A 16220-nucleotide genomic window follows, 5' to 3' on the forward strand; every position below is an offset into this window, starting at 1 on the left:
TATGGACCTTTTTATACCCCAATTCTTTTAATTAATTGTAACTCCGGTTTTTAAGCTGCTTGTAAACCAAAGATTGACATGTTTTTGATCTATTCATCTATTTAATTGCATTTTTGTATATACATGTATATTTCTCGATCCCAATTAATAATCTCGGTATTTGTAAGTACCAAAAGCTGCAAAATATACATACATTGCAATTAAGATAGCTTTAGAAAATCTACAATATCCTTTTCATCAAACCGAATATCTAAATCGAGTATCAAAAAAACAAACTCACTTCAATTATTTTAATCATTTGCTTCATATATTTCTTTATTTCGTAGTAGTAAAATTGAATAAACTAGAAAAATTAGGACTTATAATAATCTGTAGAACCATACTTAACCAAATTGATTTGTACCTGAAACGTTGGGTCCAAGAATTGTCACACACATTCACTTATCACTCCTCTTCGCCCAGCGGTATGAACGCAGGCAGTGTCCCTAACTTTGGTCGTTGGCGGAAGCTAATTGGGCCAACCTCCGCTGACGCCTTCTCCTCTTCCGCGGGCAGTTCTTCTTCGCTATCGTCATTTCGCTGGTCAACGGCCGACGCAGACTCGTCCTGGGTAGCCTGCTCGCCTTCGGACTTAAAGTAGCGAGAACTACCGGGTTGTTCCGTTCCAGGGTTAGCAGTCTGAGGAGTTTTCTGGATGCCGACAGACTCCTTCTTCGTTTTCGGCTTGGGTTTTATCAGCCGCTTTGAGGTTTGCTTGCAGAAGCGACACTTGGCCAACTCGCAAGTACCCTTGCGCTCCAACTCGGGACAGGCAAACTCGTGACGCTTGTTGCACTTGAAGTAGCAAAGGCGTTAATAGGATGATTTTCCATTGGATCAAAACAACTTACCTCGGCAGCAAGCGAGCAATAGCCACGCACAAAGTCAATACAGATCTCGGTATTGCGGCTGAGCTTCTTATGCAGATAGGGGCAGTCTTCGCGCACACAAACGCCACGCAGATAGTAGCGGCAGACGGGCATTTTCTCCAGCGTAACATTGTGCGACAGCAAGCAGTCGGACTTGGTACATTCGCCTCGCAGAAAGCTGAAAATGGATAAGCAAAGTTAAGCAAAGAGAGTTACCGCTTAAAGTCTCCACTCAGAACACCATCGAAGAGTCTCTCCTCGCACGGCTGAGGGACCAACCTGGGACAGATTGTGACCTGTCGCTTGTCGTGCAATTTTCGGCACTTTCCGCGACTGTGCGCCACACATTTACCGAGCTTCTGGTAAATGGCACATGGCACATTTGTCTTCACCAACGACTTATTGAGCAGCGTCAGGCTGCGTTGCCTGGCGGTAATCAAGTGGGCACGCGAGACATGATTCGTGGTGCGTATGAAAACATTCTTGGTCTTGGACGAGGCGACATATGTTAAGCCACCGATATCGATGCGACGGAGGGTGGTTCGGTTTCCGTTAAGCTGTGACGCACTATTATCACTACTAGCTGGTGACGATGCTGTCACGGTTGCAGTTGGTACTCTTGTTAGACGGCAGCCCGAAGGATCGATGATAAACTTGTTACCGCTCACAAGCAGAGTGCGGCCGGACAATGAACGGTTGAGGGACATCGGTGTCGTGGATTTGGCCACAGCTCCTGTTGGGGCATCCAGTTTGGTAAGCTTGTTCTTTGATATCTTCCTGTACATCACGCCATGTATGCTGACCATGCTCAGGGACTTGTTAACGCTGTCCTTAACCACTTGCGGCCTTGAGCTAATTGGTGAAGAATAGATCGTTATGTATACTGAGGCATAGTCGACTAAACATTGGGTCTAACCTTAAATTTTTGTCCGTCTCCGCCTCGTTGGTACGCTGCAGGGCGTATTGGCCCACGAATTCCCCCAGGGTGCGTCGCTTCTTGACCAGAGGAGTAAACGTTAGGGAAATGGCGCGCACTAGCTTGTATTTTGTGCGCTTGGCAGGAGGTGGAGCCGTGACTGTAGGCGTTGGCTTCACAGCTGGCTGACGCACGATTTTCCGTTTGGATATGCTGACCAAAGGCGGCTGGGGCACAACAGCAACAACGGGAGATGGAACACGCAGAGGGGCAGACTTAATGGGCGCCTTCCGCACCAGGCAAGTGCTGGCCTTGCTTATAATCTTTGCCTGCGGCGTGCTGTCTGGAATATGTGGCGTTACCTCGGTGAACACTCGTTCTCGGTAGTACGGAACGGAGACCTGTTGCTGCATCTCCTGCATCCACTCCTGACGGCGATACTCCTCGTACATGGCCTGTTGACGCTGCAGGAATTGCGGGTTTATGTGGATCGCAGGCGGAAGCGGTGGCAGCGACTGTTGCTGCAGCTGGGGCTGAAACGGATGAGCAATTCGGCCCTGCAAAGCCATCTGAAAATTGGGATTAATATACACTTTTCGCGTTGCGGACGGCACGGTTTCTTCGGTGCCCAGGTGGGGCAACATTTTGCTAAACACTTTTAAGACGCTCCGTAGAAGTATTTTCTATGAATTTTTGTGATAAACTAAATTTTAAACATATTTCAAAAACTATACGCATGCCTTTGTTACGTATTTTCGTCGAGAGGTGATGACACTCTAACGATTACTCAGGAGTGCGATAAGCATGCGGTGCTGGTGAATGGCAAATGTCATATGATTTCGCACATTGTGAATGACAAAACGTGCGTTGGCTGCTTTGAAAAACTGAAGAAAAATAGAATTTATTGACTTAAAAATGGGCAAAGAACGGGGCAGGGGACGCAGAAACCACCAGTCTAGGCCTTATAATAAAAGCAATTGGCGTGGCCAGAAGAAGGAGCGCTCCCAGCACAATGGAAACCCACGCAACAGGTGGGAAAACTAATAGATTTGTGGTGTCCCCATAACCGGCTTCTGATTTATTCGTTCTCTTCCAGATCAGCGCCACAGCAAAAGTCCACACTGCGCGAGAATCAGGTGGGCATAACAGAATTCACCAATGCGGATGCTCCCGGATTTACGGGCATTTTGAAATCGCGCTTCTCCGACTTTCATGTCAACGAAATTGATACCGAGGGCCGCGTCCTGGAACTGAATGATTATACCGTACCAAAGGCCGTAGTAGAACGTGTGTATATTCGGAGGGCAATGCAAAATATTAGTATATATTTCTTATTTGTATTAAAATTGCAGCTGTGGATCCGCAAAAGTTGGACGAGTGGCGCAAGGAACTGGAGGAGGTGATTGGCCCAGATGTCTGGACGGATATAGCCAGCTTGGCGAATGCCAAATTTGATCCAAAGACTGAGCAGAAAGTAGAGATCGATGTGAGCAGTGTGGACAAAGAGAAGCGAACAAAAATTCACCAGCTAGTGAAGCAGTTGTACTCGGGAAAGCTAGTCTCCACCACATTGGGCCAGACGCAGGCTAAGGAGAAGCCGCAGGAGGAGCAGAAGGTGCCAGCGGAGGAAGCAGCCCCAGTGGAAGACAAGAAAACCATACGCATAATAAAACCAAAGCATGGCCGCGGTAAGTGGAAGGTCATTTCCTAACGAATCTTCATCAAAAGAGTTCCATTTGAACAGGCGACAACCGGTGGAACTTTCCTGGAGAGTTTGTCACTTTCCTGGTGCACAAAACGAATATAGATACCAGTGAGGTTGCCTCCACCCTAGCCTCTCGCCTAAAGTAAGTCTACCCACGACTGCCCCATAATTAATCGAACCTAATTATGTTGCTTGGTTTCCATAGCTTACGACCCTCGCAGGTCAACTATTGTGGGACCAAAGACAAGCGCGCCAAGACCACGCAAAACTTCTCCATCAAACGCCGCTCGCCCGAGAGCATAATCAATGCGGCACGAGCGATCCGAAATGTCTTTTTTGGCAACTTTAACTTCAGATCAACGACCCTAAAGCTGGGTGATCTGCAGGGCAATCGTTTTCGCATTGCTTTGCGCCACATAGCCAAGGAGCGGCAGGCAGATATCGAGGTTTCCCTGGAGTCCCTCAAGGAGCGCGGCTTCATCAACTACTATGGTCTGCAGCGGTTCGGCAACAGTGCCAGTGTGCCAACTTATGAGGTAGGCGTGGCCCTGCTAAAGCGTGACTACAAATTGGCATGCGAGCTGATCCTGAAGCCCCGTGACACTGACATCGAGTTCATGCGAGCTATTCGAAAGGAATGGTGGGAGAAACGTGACTCTGCGGCGGCGGCCGCAAAGTTCTTTGGCGACAAGTTCATCGAGAAGAAGCTGCTGGATGGCCTCGCCAGATTTGGGGAGACCGACTATTCCTCAGCATTGCGGCAAATACCACGCAACATGCTGATGCTGTATCCGCATGCCTATCAGAGCCTGATCTTTAACCGCATCGCTTCGCGAAGGATCAAGGAGTTCGGCCTGAAGCTGATCCCCGGCGACTTGGTTTATGTGGAGCAATCGGAGCCTATGGAGGAGGAGAACCAGATTGAGGCTGCGGAGACCGAAGCTGCGGAGACTGACGAAGGAGATCTTCCAGAAGGTGTCGAAGAGGATGTCGATGTCGCCCTGGAAGAGGAATCGGTGTTCAAGCGCAAGGTGCGCCCACTGAGCGAGGAGGACATTGCCAGCGGCAAGTATAAGCTCTCCGATGTGGTCCTGCCCCTGCCCGGTCACGACATAACATATCCAGCCAACGAGTGCGGGGCGTGGTACGAGGAGATGATGGCCGAAGTGGGACTCTCCTCGGAGTTGCTCAAGCATAAGGAAAAGACCTATGCCCTGGGGGGTGCCTACCGCAAGATGATCATTCAGCCAAACGACCTGAAGTGGAGTTTCAGGCGGTACAACACTCCCGAGGACACACTGATAGCCTCCGACTTTGAGTTGATGAAGGGTATTCCCATCACCGCAGAACCATCTGAGGACGATGCCAAGTATCTGGCCCTCGTGCTGGAGTTCTCATTGCCCACGGCTGCCTATGCCACAATGCTGCTGCGCGAGCTGTTCAAGCAGGATACCTCGACGGCCACACAAATGCAGCTGGAGCAGGAGGCGTTGACTAAGAAGGAGGATAAAGATACCCCAACAGATAGCCTACCAATTGAGGAGGAAATAGCGGAGGGGGAGACTGCAGCGGAGACTGTGCCAGAGACGGTGGAGCCTGATAAGGAGGTGGCGGAGGGCCAGTAACGTACCGCAGCAGAAATGAAATCAATATACTCAGGGAAATCAATTTTACGCGCGTTGTCCGATGCTCCCGTTACATTTGTATGTAACTTAGAACCAACCACAACAATAACAATGCGCACGTGAGAGGGGTGTAAGTTCGTTTCCGCTCTCTCTCCCGGTGCTGGGTGCTCTCTGGCGTCCAGGCACAAGGTATATTCAGTATAAGATAAGGCCCGCTCTTTGTGCGGCCGAGAACCCACCCTCTTTCTCTCATTCCGATGTATGTTTGGGCCTTACCGTCTATTCAATATGCCCTGACCAAGCAGGACCAGGACATTTTATTCGTTGCTGCATTTATTCGTAAGCTGGCAAAGCGAAAGCTTTGGACGCGGCGCAGTTTACCCCTGTCCAACCGTCGCACGTCTCTGTGTGTAGTTTAAACAAAATCATTTCAATGCAGAATAATATACAACTACCATAAATCAACTTTTGAAAAAACCCAATTTAACCGTTACAAGTGCATCGCAAATAAAAACAAATAAAAGCAAAGCTAAGGTGAATTTTTTTTCGTTTAAATATTACAAGAACATTTTGGGCGCGATTTTTAAAAGTCGCGTTTAGTTCAACATTTAAACTAAAAGTAAAGCTAAACAACACAATGAATGGACACAGCGAATGCCGAAGAATTGTGAATTAACATTATATTTAACTGTACAATAGTGGATTTTGACTGGCAGCTTATCGATTTTTGTTTGTGCTTGTACTGAAATCAATCGATAATTTGGTGTCAAAACCGAATGTGTGGGAAGGGATGGCGGCGGCGGCGTCGGGGCCTGGCTATAGGAGTAGTTCCATGTAGTAGTGGGCCTTGTGGGTGGTGCGTCGGGTAGGGGGAAAGGTGAGGGCACGAGCACGCAGAGAAGTTAAGGGTGCACGAGGACGACGACGACGACGACGCGCCTTGTTCGTTTTGGTTTATGTTTTCGCTAATATTGCATGGTCCGTCAGCCTCGCGGAGTCATCAAATTAATAAACTAAAAATGCTTGTTTTGGAGTCGTCGCGCGCAAGCCCCCTCCCGCAGACTGATCCAAACATCGGGGATATTGGACATGTTATTGCTTGCGCGCGCATTCTCTGACCAGCTGCACAAACTGCGTCATAGTAAGTGTTTTAGTCGTTTGAATTCGACTTTTGTGTTCTAAATAACCAAATCGTCGATTGGTTTGGATTTCAAAATATGCAGAGTGCAATGACATAAGTATGCAATGATTCTTTTTCCCGCCTTAGCGCAATCCTCCTCGCCAAATCCCTCCAGCATGGTACCGACGCGCCTCATGGTAGCGTTTGCGGTAAAATCGGGTAGGAGTGTGGAAGAGGGAATTTGGGCACTACCACTTGCCAACGTCTTAGTCGCATCTGCTACTGAGCAATCCATTGCCTCTTGCAAATTGTTCTCTTCGTCGTGTACCTCCTCAATAAGAGGGTCCGATGGCTGAGGACTTATACCACCCATCCTCCCCGGCTTGAAGTCCCGCATAGTGGGCATCAGGTTCCAAGTGGAGGGGACACCCTCGCCTTCCTTGGCCAATTCCTGTTGCAGTTTCGATTTAAGGTGCTCCCAACGGCTGGTGCATGTTTTAACTACAGGGGAACGGAAATTGTATGGATTTAAATACGCCGAGCAGGGCAGGTCAGTATAGCATTCAGCTAATTACCATCGGCTTGCAGGGAGGTCGCAATGGCGCCCCAGATCTCCTCCTCGGCATTCTTCCTTAATGAGTACGGAGCTGTGCGGGCCTTCCGCTTCAAAAGCTGGGGGTTGCCCCTTACTAAGCGAATTAATCGCGAATCAAAGTCGCTCATCTCAGATATAAATAAACAAAATTTTCATTTGTTTTGTATTTTATAACTTATAAGTAAGCAAAACGGTTAGCGATGACAATAAACTAATAGGAATCCCGATAGTTCACTCGATAACTAAATGTAGAGTGTTAGACAGGGCTGTTACATTTGGTGAGGTGAAAAATATGTTTGAAAACTTTTTTGCCCCAGTCTCCCGCAATTTATTGATTTCTCATATTGATTGTCGTTTTCAATGTGCATCAGCAGCAGCAGCAGCAGTTGTGCGTGCGAGGCGCTTCCGGCCGCGAGATGGCCGCCGAAAACTATCATCTGAAGTGGGACTCGCATCTGTCCTATTTGAACACCTCAATTGCCACGCTCTACAAGTGAGTAAATGGAATATTTGCACTGTTCGCTTCTGCATTAATTAATACTCATTGCTTTTCATGCAGGAATGAAAAGTTTGCCGATGTGGTGCTGTACAGCTCATACACCAGCAGCAGCATCAACTCGGACATACCCACGGTGGGCATCTCGGCGCACAAGTTCATTCTCAGCTCCTGCAGCCAGTTCTTTGCCACCATGTTCGAGACGGCGCCGATTGCCTCACCCAACGGCGTCATATACGTTGTGCTTCCGCCCGATCTGAGCCACCGGGCCATACAAATCCTGGTGCAGTACATGTACAGCGGGGAGGCTACCGTCTCCAATGACATTCTCAACGAGGTGCTGCGGGGCGGCGAGATTCTCAAGATCCGTGGCCTCTGCCGCTCCAGCGCTTCCAACAACAGCAGCACCACTGTCACGTCCTCGCACCACCATCCGCACGGCGGACATCTGCATCAGCGGGATTCGTCGGCGAGCGCCATGTATGTGTCGAATGGATCGCGGTCGACGCTTCCACCGCCACCGCCACCGCCTATGTCCACACAGCTTCCTGGCGACATCTACAGCAGCAAGCCGAGCAGCAGCAGCAGCAGTGGCTCCGGCAGATATACCTTGGAGCATCACCATCACCAGCCACAACCGCAACACCATCCACCATCGCATCAGCACCAGCAACAGCAACAGCAACAGAACCAGCACAATCATCATCATCACCATCAGCAGCAATTCCGTGGCCTCGGCGCTTCCGTCATGCCAAAGGACAGTCCCGTGATTGTCAAGTCCCCGAAAATGGCCGCACACACGGGTCTGCTGAGCGTGGCCAGCAGCAGCAAGCTGGGCATATCCGTAAACAAGGAGGTGGCTATCGATCCCGAGGATAAGTGCTGCTATGCAGCCGCTACCAGTCAGGTGGAGCCACAGCCGCCGCCTTCATCGACGACCGCCGGAGCAGTAGCAGTAACAGTAGCAGTAGCCGGAGGAGTTCCGCCACCGCCAGCCATGTCCATATGCACAGAGGTGGGCTGCAGCAGCTGTCCACTGGCCGTGGGGACCGCCTCCGAGCCGACGGATACCACGCTGCGTCGGCCGGAGTACGAGGAGCAGGCGCTCTGTGAGCGGGAGGATGTGGGTCTGGTGTACGAGCGTCGGCTGCGTCGTGAGAGTGCCTGCGATCGAGGTGAGTGGGAAAGATGGGTTGGGCCGTCTTAGGTATATAAATAATTCGATTGTGCTCCTTCATTGCTACTCCAACAGCTCACGAGTACTATGAGGCACCGCTGCACTTTGCCACACCACCGCCACCGCCACATCCGCACAGCTTTCTCAGCATCAAACAGGAGCCCAGCGACTGGACCAACAACCCACCAACAGCGGCCAATGCCAGCAACAACAACCACGAGGATGGGCACCTGTCGCCCAAGCAGCCGCTGGACTTTAAGATGAGCGCCGTCAAGCTAGAGGTGAACCGCGACCGGGCCACGCCGCACGAGGAGTCCGAGGAGCACACTCTGCGCGACTACAACAACTTCAAGCAGCTGCTCGTGTGCGAGATATGCCAGAAGTCTTTTGAGGATACCAAGACCCTGGTCCGTCACCTGGGCACACACGCCAACGAGCCGGGATCAGGCACTAACCTGATGGCGGCCAGTGCCAGCGGCAGTGCGTCGACCACTTCCAGCAACACCAATCTCGCGATGCGAGCCCTCAAAACCTATGTGCCAAAGAAGCGACGCAGAGTCTCGGTGAGTCTCGTGATCGGTCCCTGTGGTATGTGGTGCCTAACCATTTCCTTTTCCTCTTGCAGCAACAGGAGAATAATATGGATCATGATCATGTCACCCTGCTATGTGATTTGTGCTCGACGTAAGCGAAATACAGTAACTAAAGTAAAGAGAAACTAATTGTATTGTTTTGCATTTGTCTTGCCCTGCAGATCCTTTGAGACGCCTGCGGAGTGGGTGCGTCATATGAACAGCCAGCACACGGAGATCGAGCTGGCCATGTTCAACAGCAAGAAGGATGGCGAGCAGAAGGGGTGTGTGTCCTAAATGCCCTGCCCCCAAATCCCCGAGCCAATGATGAACTCTGTTCACTTGCAGCCAGCACCAGCAGCAACAGTTGCAGGTCACCACCAACAACACCACCAGTGGCACCACCAACAGCATTAGCAGCAGCATCGGTGGTAGCAGCTCTTCCACAGTGTCCACCAGCCAAATGCAGCCAAAGTTCCATTCCAGCTCCACTCGATCGACGCTATTGCAGTGCCCCCAATCTCAATCTCAGACCCAATCCCAGCCTCTGATTCTGAACAAAAGGAACAGTTTTGTGGCGGCGGCAACTCCTGCTTCGGTCTCACCTACTGGCCTCTCAGTAGCTGCCACCTCATCGCATGGCTAAGCTGCCCCACCAATGCCATCTTCAATACAATAGAGGGCAGCATCCTTCATAATCTTTCATCAAAAATCCATTTTGTTCGATAAATTCAAGTCGTTCCAGTAATCAAAAAAGATATATATAATGAAACAGCAAGAACCGTGATCAAAATGCAACATGTTTGCATATTTTATAGAGCAACAAACAAAATACAAAACCAACAAAAAAACAAAAAAAAAATAACGAAACTATTAACGAAACTTAGAAATCGGAATCGTCAGGCAACGATGCAAAACAAAAACATCAAAACAATTGCAAACGAAATGAATATAAAAATGTAATTCAAATGTGTAGAACTTTTTTTTAGCATGTATTGTATGTATTTGTGTACTTAGTTTAAGCAACTTATTCCCCCAGTAACAAAAAAAAAAAAACAAAATAACTAAAACAACCAAGTATGTAATTACGATAAGAACAACGCGCAGTCGATAAGAAAAACGATTCAATAATCGAACAATTTTTAAATTTAAATTTAAACTTAAATGTTTTTTAAAAGCAGATCAATTTGTAAGCCCTCAAAAGTGATTCAATTATTATCAGAAAAGTCCTTTGTCTGTCTGTTAAGTGTAAATGAAAATAGATAATATACGTCAACCGAAAGATGATATCATTCCTTTGGATTATATCCCCATCACACAATTTTTACTCCGTTTTTACACTTTAGGTCCAATTAATATGAGCAATATAAATAATTGATGCTAGGGCTTTCAAATCAGGCTTCGGGCAAACCGAACCGAATCGAACCGAATAAATCATATAATTGTTTAATTTATTCGTATTATTTTTTGTATCGCGACTTTTTTCGTAAACACTGATAACTGATTGAACTACAGTACTATTTTTTTATGCAGCGCTGAGTCACCAGCAGGCGAAATTTTTTTTAAATATATGTACATATGTATGTACATATATACAATATGTATGTATTTTTTGTATATTTTTTATATGACTTCAGGCAGGAATTTTTGTGAATTTGTGTAAATAGGTTAAGTTCCGTTCCAATTTTAAAACAGGATACAACTAAACGAAATGTCTCTAAATGTGTGTCGTGTCTGTTTAGTAGTAGTTGGAAGTTCACTTAACCAAAACAAAACTCTCCCCCCAATCCAATCAATGTAAAACTGTAAAGATATAATATATATACAAACATACATGAATATATAGTATATGTATATTGCAAAAGCCGGGCGTGATTATTAATCAAATAAGTAGATGTACGAACATTGATGTGAAATGATATGATATGTATTGACAGACAGTATGTGAACGAAGCAAAATGTAGCGTTTTAATCGCAAAATAATAAACGAGGACAATGTTAAATCGGTTCTACTCCGAGTGTGGTATGCGTGTGAAGGCGCTATCGAAAGAGCCAGAACTTCGGGTAATGAAATTCGTAAGAGTCATGTCATGCTCAGGAAAGCTCACTCATCGTATCGTATGCCCCAATGGCCCGTATGGGGCCGCAAAGCTTTATAAATACAGAGCGCACGCAAAGAGAAACTTCAGTTGTTTAAAGAAAGCCAAGCCGGTTGCCTTCAACATCAACATCAAATACCAAGTGAATTTTGCTCGAATTTTCTCTTCAAAACATAGCCATAATGAGTTCTGGAAAACACCTCGGCAAAGGTAAGAGAGGAGGGAAGAGCAGAAGAGAATTATGGTGCTATTTCACCATAAAATAAAAACAAAACAATTCTACAGCCTTCCACTAATTGCTCTTCCTCACGAGCGGGCGGCGAGACTGCTCAATCACTGATTAAGAGAAATTAGTCAATGAGGTGGCATTTTGTTTTTAGCTAGCTAGCTCAGTCCGTATACTCTTAAAGCTGTAGCGAAACAAGTAAAAACAATATTACATATACCGTATCCGATAATGTGTAAAGAGTACAGCCCAGACTTTACTCCAGTCCTTCGCTACAGGGTAGATAATTTTTAAACCAAAGCAAACCAGTTTTATGTGGAATTAATATAAATGTGGTAGGCAATGACATTTTTTCTTGGAGATCTCGATCTAGATGCTACATATACTGAATGTATTTCATGTTCTCGCAAATGCTTCTAAATGCTACGAATTACCCAGTACTCAGGGTATACAGAAATGATTTGGCTTTGATAATTTCCATAGCTTGAGAATGCATGAGAAACGCTTTAAATGGACAGAGAGGGACAGACCTGAATCAATAAAATATTAGCCAAAGAATATTCTTATAATCATTCCCCTCTAACGTGCCAATAATTGCACTATTGATATGGTAGGATGCTTAGTTCGTATTTAGTATACAAATTATCACCGAATAGAGTATATCGTCATAGATAAGATAGGTAAACAAAATGTTTGTCATACTGGTATCTCATTCATGGCCGTATCAGCTATGTGACTTGCAATTTGCCTACATATTTTTATGATATTATAATCGACTTATTGGTTTAATGACTGCGCATTTATAGGTTCATCGAAACCCGTTCTGCCCGACGATGGAAAACTGCGTTTGTTTTCGATGCGCTTCTGCCCATATGCAGAGCGCGCACATCTTGTGCTGAATGCCAAGAAGGTGCCCTACCATACCGTCTATATCAATCTCACCGAGAAGCCCGAATGGCTGGTGGAGGTGAGCCCGCTGCTGAAGGTGCCTGCACTCCAACTGCCGGGGGAGAAGGGAGAGCCCTCGCTCATCGAGTCGCTGATCATTGCCGAGTATCTGGATGAGAAGTATCCGCAGAATCCTCTTCTGCCCAAGGACCCTCTGAAGCGGGCCGAGGATAAGATCCTGGTGGAGCGCTTCAGTGCCGTCACCAATGCATTCATGAAGATCTTGTTCCACAGCACTGGCCTCGATGACTACTGGCTTGCCCTGGAGATCTTCGAGAAAGAGCTGGTCAAGCGGGGCACACCCTTTTTCGGCGGCGACAGGCCTGGCTTTGTGGACTACATGATTTGGCCCTGGCTGGAGCGTCTGGCTGTGATTGGGTTCATCCTCGAGGACAGCTACAACTTCGATGCAAAACGCTTTCCCAGGATTGCCAATCTGATTGATCTGCTCAAGGCGGATGATGTGGTGAAGTCCTTCTATGCTACGCCCGAGCAGCACATCGAGTTCTGGAGAGGCCGCAAGTCGGGCAACACCAACTACGATCTGCTGGCCTAGATCTCGAGATACTCAATTCTATAGTTCTTACTTTCTGATTCCGAGAGATGAATAAAGTTTTTCAATAACAGAAGCGTTCCACTGTGTGTCCATCAACACAGCTATGTGTGTCAGCCGCAAAGGTTGACGCAGCCGCCAAGTTCATCCGGGCCGCGTAATGGAAGCCGCCCAGCCAAGGGCGGGCCTCTGCTGCTCTTTATATATTAGTCGACTCGGTTGATGATTTGCATTACTTGCATCGCTGCACCAGAGCAGATCAGACCACGCGCATCATGAGCAACGGCAGACACTTGGCTAAAGGTGGGTACAGCTCCTCATCACGTGGGCCTGTCAGCCTGAAAGGAATCGAATCCGTTTTTGTAGGCTCTCCCATTCCGGATGTGCCCGAGGATGGGATACTGCGGTTGTACTCCATGCGCTTCTGTCCGTTCGCCCAGCGTGTCCATCTAGTGCTGGATGCCAAACAGATACCCTACCACAGCATTTACATAAATCTCACAGAGAAACCAGACTGGCTATTCGACAAGAATCCGCAGGGCAAGGTGCCAGCACTGGAGCTGGTGCGCGAACCGGGTCCACCGGTGCTGACCGAATCGCTGCTCATCTGCGAGTACCTGGACGAGCAGTATCCACTGCGACCGCTTTATCCGCGAGATCCACTGAAGAAGGTCCAGGAGAGGCTTTTAATCGAGCGCTTCAACTCGGTCCTGGGCGCCTTCTTTAGGGCATCTGATGGCGGCGACCTGGAGCCATTCTGGTGTGGCTTGGATACCTATGAGAAGGAGCTAAGCCGCCGTTGCACTGACTTCTTTGGTGGCGAACAAACGGGTATTCTCGACTACATGATATGGCCGTGGTGTGAGCGCCTGGACTTGCTCAAGGTGCAGCGAGGCGATGACTACAATTTCGATGAGCGGCGCTTCCCGCAGCTGGTGAGTGCTCTTCGGATGACTCTCGATGTCAGAAGTTAACCCGTAATCTTGGTTTTCCCATTCAGTCGCAATGGGTGGAACGCATGAAGCGGGATTCGGCTGTGATGGCCTTCTACATGGAGGCGGAAGTGCAAGCAGAGTTCCTGCGCACTCGCAGCGCCGGCAGACCCAACTATAATCTGCTGGTCAAGGAAGCATGATTTTTTTTTGTTCGTTTTTTTTTTTTTGCTCGGAATGAATAAAGCACAGATGCCGGAGGGCCTTTAAGCCTTAAAAGCTATGTCGTACTGGGGCTTGCCCAGTCGTTTTGAACCCTGGAAGTCTGCGTGCAATTGGGCATCCAGAGCGGTCTTCCGAACAGCCTCATCCTGGGCTACCAGATCACGCCACTTAAGCTGTAAAGAAAGCATTAGAGCACATTCAGTTGAAGGGGAACGGAAAAGCTTACCAAGAGACCAAAGCGCTTGGCATCCAGCTCATACTTGTGTTCCGTGGTCAGCTTCAGACTGGGAAAGCGCTCGAACCAGGGCCAGATCATATAATCCACAATGCCAATTGTCTGTCCAGCAAAGTAGGGCGTCCCTCTCTTGGCCAGCTCTTGCTCGAACGCATCCAGGGCAGTCTCGAAGTTCGTGAGGGCATCTTTCGGAGCATTGGCATTGCAGGTCAGCACTGGATACACGGCATTGACCACAGGAGCAAAGCGTTCAATCAGAATCTTGTCCTGGGCCTTGTGCAGCGGGTCACTGGGAAAGAGCCGCAACTCGGGATACTGCTCATCGAGAAATTCGGCTATGATCATCGATTCCACAAGTGTTGGCTGGTCTTTTACATCCGTCAGCTGCAAGGCGGGTACCTTTCCTAGGGGACTGTAATCCTTGTACCATTCGGGCTTGTCAATCAAATCGATGTAGATTTTGTGATGGGGAATTTTTTTAGCGTCGAGGATGAGGTGTACCCGTTGGCTGAAGGGACAGAATCTCATCGAGTAGACTCGCAATACCCCGTCCTCGGGCAGCTGCGGTTTGGTGGAGCCTGAAAATATTATCAGAGTTCTGGTTAGTTCGTGCGGCAGTCTGGAGATAACATCGCAAGTAGTTGAATGCCCTCAAAGATAAACATATTTGGAGGCCATATTTACGAGTATATTTTATATAAATGATTCAGAATCCAACTTTAAGACACTCCCATATTAATCTCCCTTTTAAATCTACTCTTTGACAGAATATTAATCATTTCTCATTCTTTACAAGGGCTCGAATGCCAAGTCATAGTTGGTCTTGCCCTCGTGGCGGGTGCGCATAAACTTGGCATGCACTTTGGCATCCAGTGCAGTGGCCTTAACAGCCTCGTCCTGAGACACTAGGAGGCGCCAATTCAGCAGATTCGGATAGCGTTTTGAGTCCAGCTCGTATGGCTCGGCCAGCGTGTACTTGAGGGCGGGGAACCGCTCGAACCAGGGCCAGATCATATAATCCACAATGCCAATTTGTTCGCCTCCAAAGTAGGGCGTTGCGCGCTTGGTGATCTCCTCTTCGAACACATCCAAGGCGGCCTCAAAGTTCTTCAGTGCATCTTCGGGCGGGTTTGTGGTGAAGAAAACCGGATAGATGGCACTGACGGCGGGGGATAGTCGCTCAATGAGTATCCTGTCCAGGGCCTTTTGCAGTGGATCCTTGGGAAACAGTGAACGCTCTCCTGGATACTCCTCGTCCAAATATTCGGCAATCACCAGGGACTCCACCAGAGTCGGCTGGCCCGGCAGATGGGGCAACTGGATGGCAGGCACCTTTCCCAGGGGACTGTAGTCAATGTACCACTCAGGCTTCTCGGTCAAATCAATGTACACCGTGTGATGGGGAATCTTCTTGGCGGCCAGCATCAACTGGGCGCGTTCGGAGTAGGGGCAGAAGCGCATGGTGTAGTAGCGCAAGACGCCATCCTCTGGAATTTCCGGCTTGGGCGTACCTGTTGATGATGTGGACTGTATTGGCACTGACGTCAGCGGGGAAATATCTGTCTATAATTAATCTCTATCTGCTAAAGCGGTGCATTTTTGTTGCTGCTCTCTTTTATTGTGCGGTGCAGATAAAAATAAGATAACAAAATCAATTTCCCACTAAAATGCCGCATCACAAGTGCGTGGTGCTGGCTAGCCAAATGACCTTGGAAAAAATCCTTCAACTAACCTTTCTTAAAGTGTTTTTGCGGTATGGACATGTTTATGCTTTTAATAAAATTGTTGAAATTCTTTAAACGCGAAATGCTGACTTTGTTTTTGCTGCCTATCGAATGACAAAGACGGGAATGCCTCTCGCCTTTATATAGTGGCGGAACCTGATATA

General features: G+C 48.0%; 7 protein-coding genes across 9 annotated transcripts; 4 read left to right on the forward strand and 3 right to left on the reverse strand.

The window, feature by feature from the left end:
• Window positions 1-285: 285 nt before the first annotated feature.
• On the reverse strand, window positions 286-2527 carry LOC6601439 (zinc finger CCCH domain-containing protein 3). Its single transcript, XM_026991983.1, has 4 exons — window positions 1825-2527; window positions 1188-1760; window positions 891-1086; window positions 286-834 (listed from the first exon to the last, which is right to left on the reverse strand). The coding sequence occupies exons 1-4, from the start codon at window positions 2466-2468 to the stop codon at window positions 445-447; spliced, it is 1803 nt and encodes a 600-aa protein (XP_026847784.1). The 5' UTR covers window positions 2469-2527; the 3' UTR covers window positions 286-444.
• Window positions 2528-2702: 175 nt separating this feature from the next.
• On the forward strand, window positions 2703-5681 carry LOC113566452 (pseudouridylate synthase 7 homolog). Its single transcript, XM_026992076.1, has 5 exons — window positions 2703-2855; window positions 2921-3111; window positions 3177-3512; window positions 3569-3671; window positions 3735-5681. The coding sequence occupies exons 1-5, from the start codon at window positions 2740-2742 to the stop codon at window positions 5152-5154; spliced, it is 2166 nt and encodes a 721-aa protein (XP_026847877.1). The 5' UTR covers window positions 2703-2739; the 3' UTR covers window positions 5155-5681.
• On the forward strand, window positions 5631-10019 carry LOC6601437 (protein glass). Of its 2 annotated transcripts, none has more exons than XM_026992078.1 (7): window positions 5631-5688; window positions 7241-7362; window positions 7429-8540; window positions 8618-9105; window positions 9168-9226; window positions 9297-9398; window positions 9463-10019. In XM_026992078.1, the coding sequence occupies exons 2-7, from the start codon at window positions 7286-7288 to the stop codon at window positions 9758-9760; spliced, it is 2136 nt and encodes a 711-aa protein (XP_026847879.1). In that variant the 5' UTR covers window positions 5631-5688; window positions 7241-7285; the 3' UTR covers window positions 9761-10019. The 2 variants fall into 2 exon arrangements, with proteins under 2 accessions (XP_026847879.1, XP_026847878.1); XM_026992077.1 differs by having other exon boundaries at window positions 5641-5688; window positions 7244-7362.
• On the reverse strand, window positions 5785-6998 carry LOC6601438. Its single transcript, XM_002026438.2, has 2 exons — window positions 6850-6998; window positions 5785-6775 (listed from the first exon to the last, which is right to left on the reverse strand). The coding sequence occupies exons 1-2, from the start codon at window positions 6995-6997 to the stop codon at window positions 6333-6335; spliced, it is 591 nt and encodes a 196-aa protein (XP_002026474.1). The 5' UTR covers window position 6998; the 3' UTR covers window positions 5785-6332.
• Window positions 10020-11345: 1326 nt separating the features above from the next.
• LOC6601436 (pyrimidodiazepine synthase) lies at window positions 11346-13016 on the forward strand. The gene is made up of 2 exons (XM_002026436.2): window positions 11346-11423; window positions 12246-13016. Exons 1-2 carry the CDS (start codon window positions 11396-11398, stop codon window positions 12941-12943), a joined length of 726 nt encoding a protein of 241 aa, XP_002026472.1. The 5' UTR covers window positions 11346-11395; the 3' UTR covers window positions 12944-13016.
• Window positions 13017-13163: 147 nt separating this feature from the next.
• Window positions 13164-14075, forward strand: LOC6601435 (pyrimidodiazepine synthase). Its single transcript, XM_002026435.2, has 3 exons — window positions 13164-13243; window positions 13307-13875; window positions 13941-14075. Exons 1-3 carry the CDS (start codon window positions 13216-13218, stop codon window positions 14073-14075), a joined length of 732 nt encoding a protein of 243 aa, XP_002026471.1. The 5' UTR covers window positions 13164-13215.
• LOC6601434 (pyrimidodiazepine synthase) lies at window positions 14071-16137 on the reverse strand. 2 transcript variants are annotated; one of them, XM_026992088.1, is made up of 3 exons: window positions 16065-16134; window positions 14324-14910; window positions 14071-14270 (listed from the first exon to the last, which is right to left on the reverse strand). In XM_026992088.1, exons 1-3 carry the CDS (start codon window positions 16093-16095, stop codon window positions 14139-14141), a joined length of 750 nt encoding a protein of 249 aa, XP_026847889.1. In that variant the 5' UTR covers window positions 16096-16134; the 3' UTR covers window positions 14071-14138. The 2 variants fall into 2 exon arrangements, with proteins under 2 accessions (XP_026847889.1, XP_002026469.1); XM_002026433.2 differs by lacking the exons at window positions 14071-14270; window positions 14324-14910 and adding an exon at window positions 14999-15843 and having other exon boundaries at window positions 16065-16137.
• Window positions 16138-16220: the final 83 nt, after the last annotated feature.

Source organism: Drosophila persimilis, unplaced genomic scaffold (assembly GCF_003286085.1).
Source record: "Drosophila persimilis strain 14011-0111.01,24,50 unplaced genomic scaffold, DperRS2 tig00000700-arrow-arrow-pilon, whole genome shotgun sequence".
NCBI lineage: Eukaryota > Metazoa > Arthropoda > Insecta > Diptera > Drosophilidae > Drosophila > Drosophila persimilis.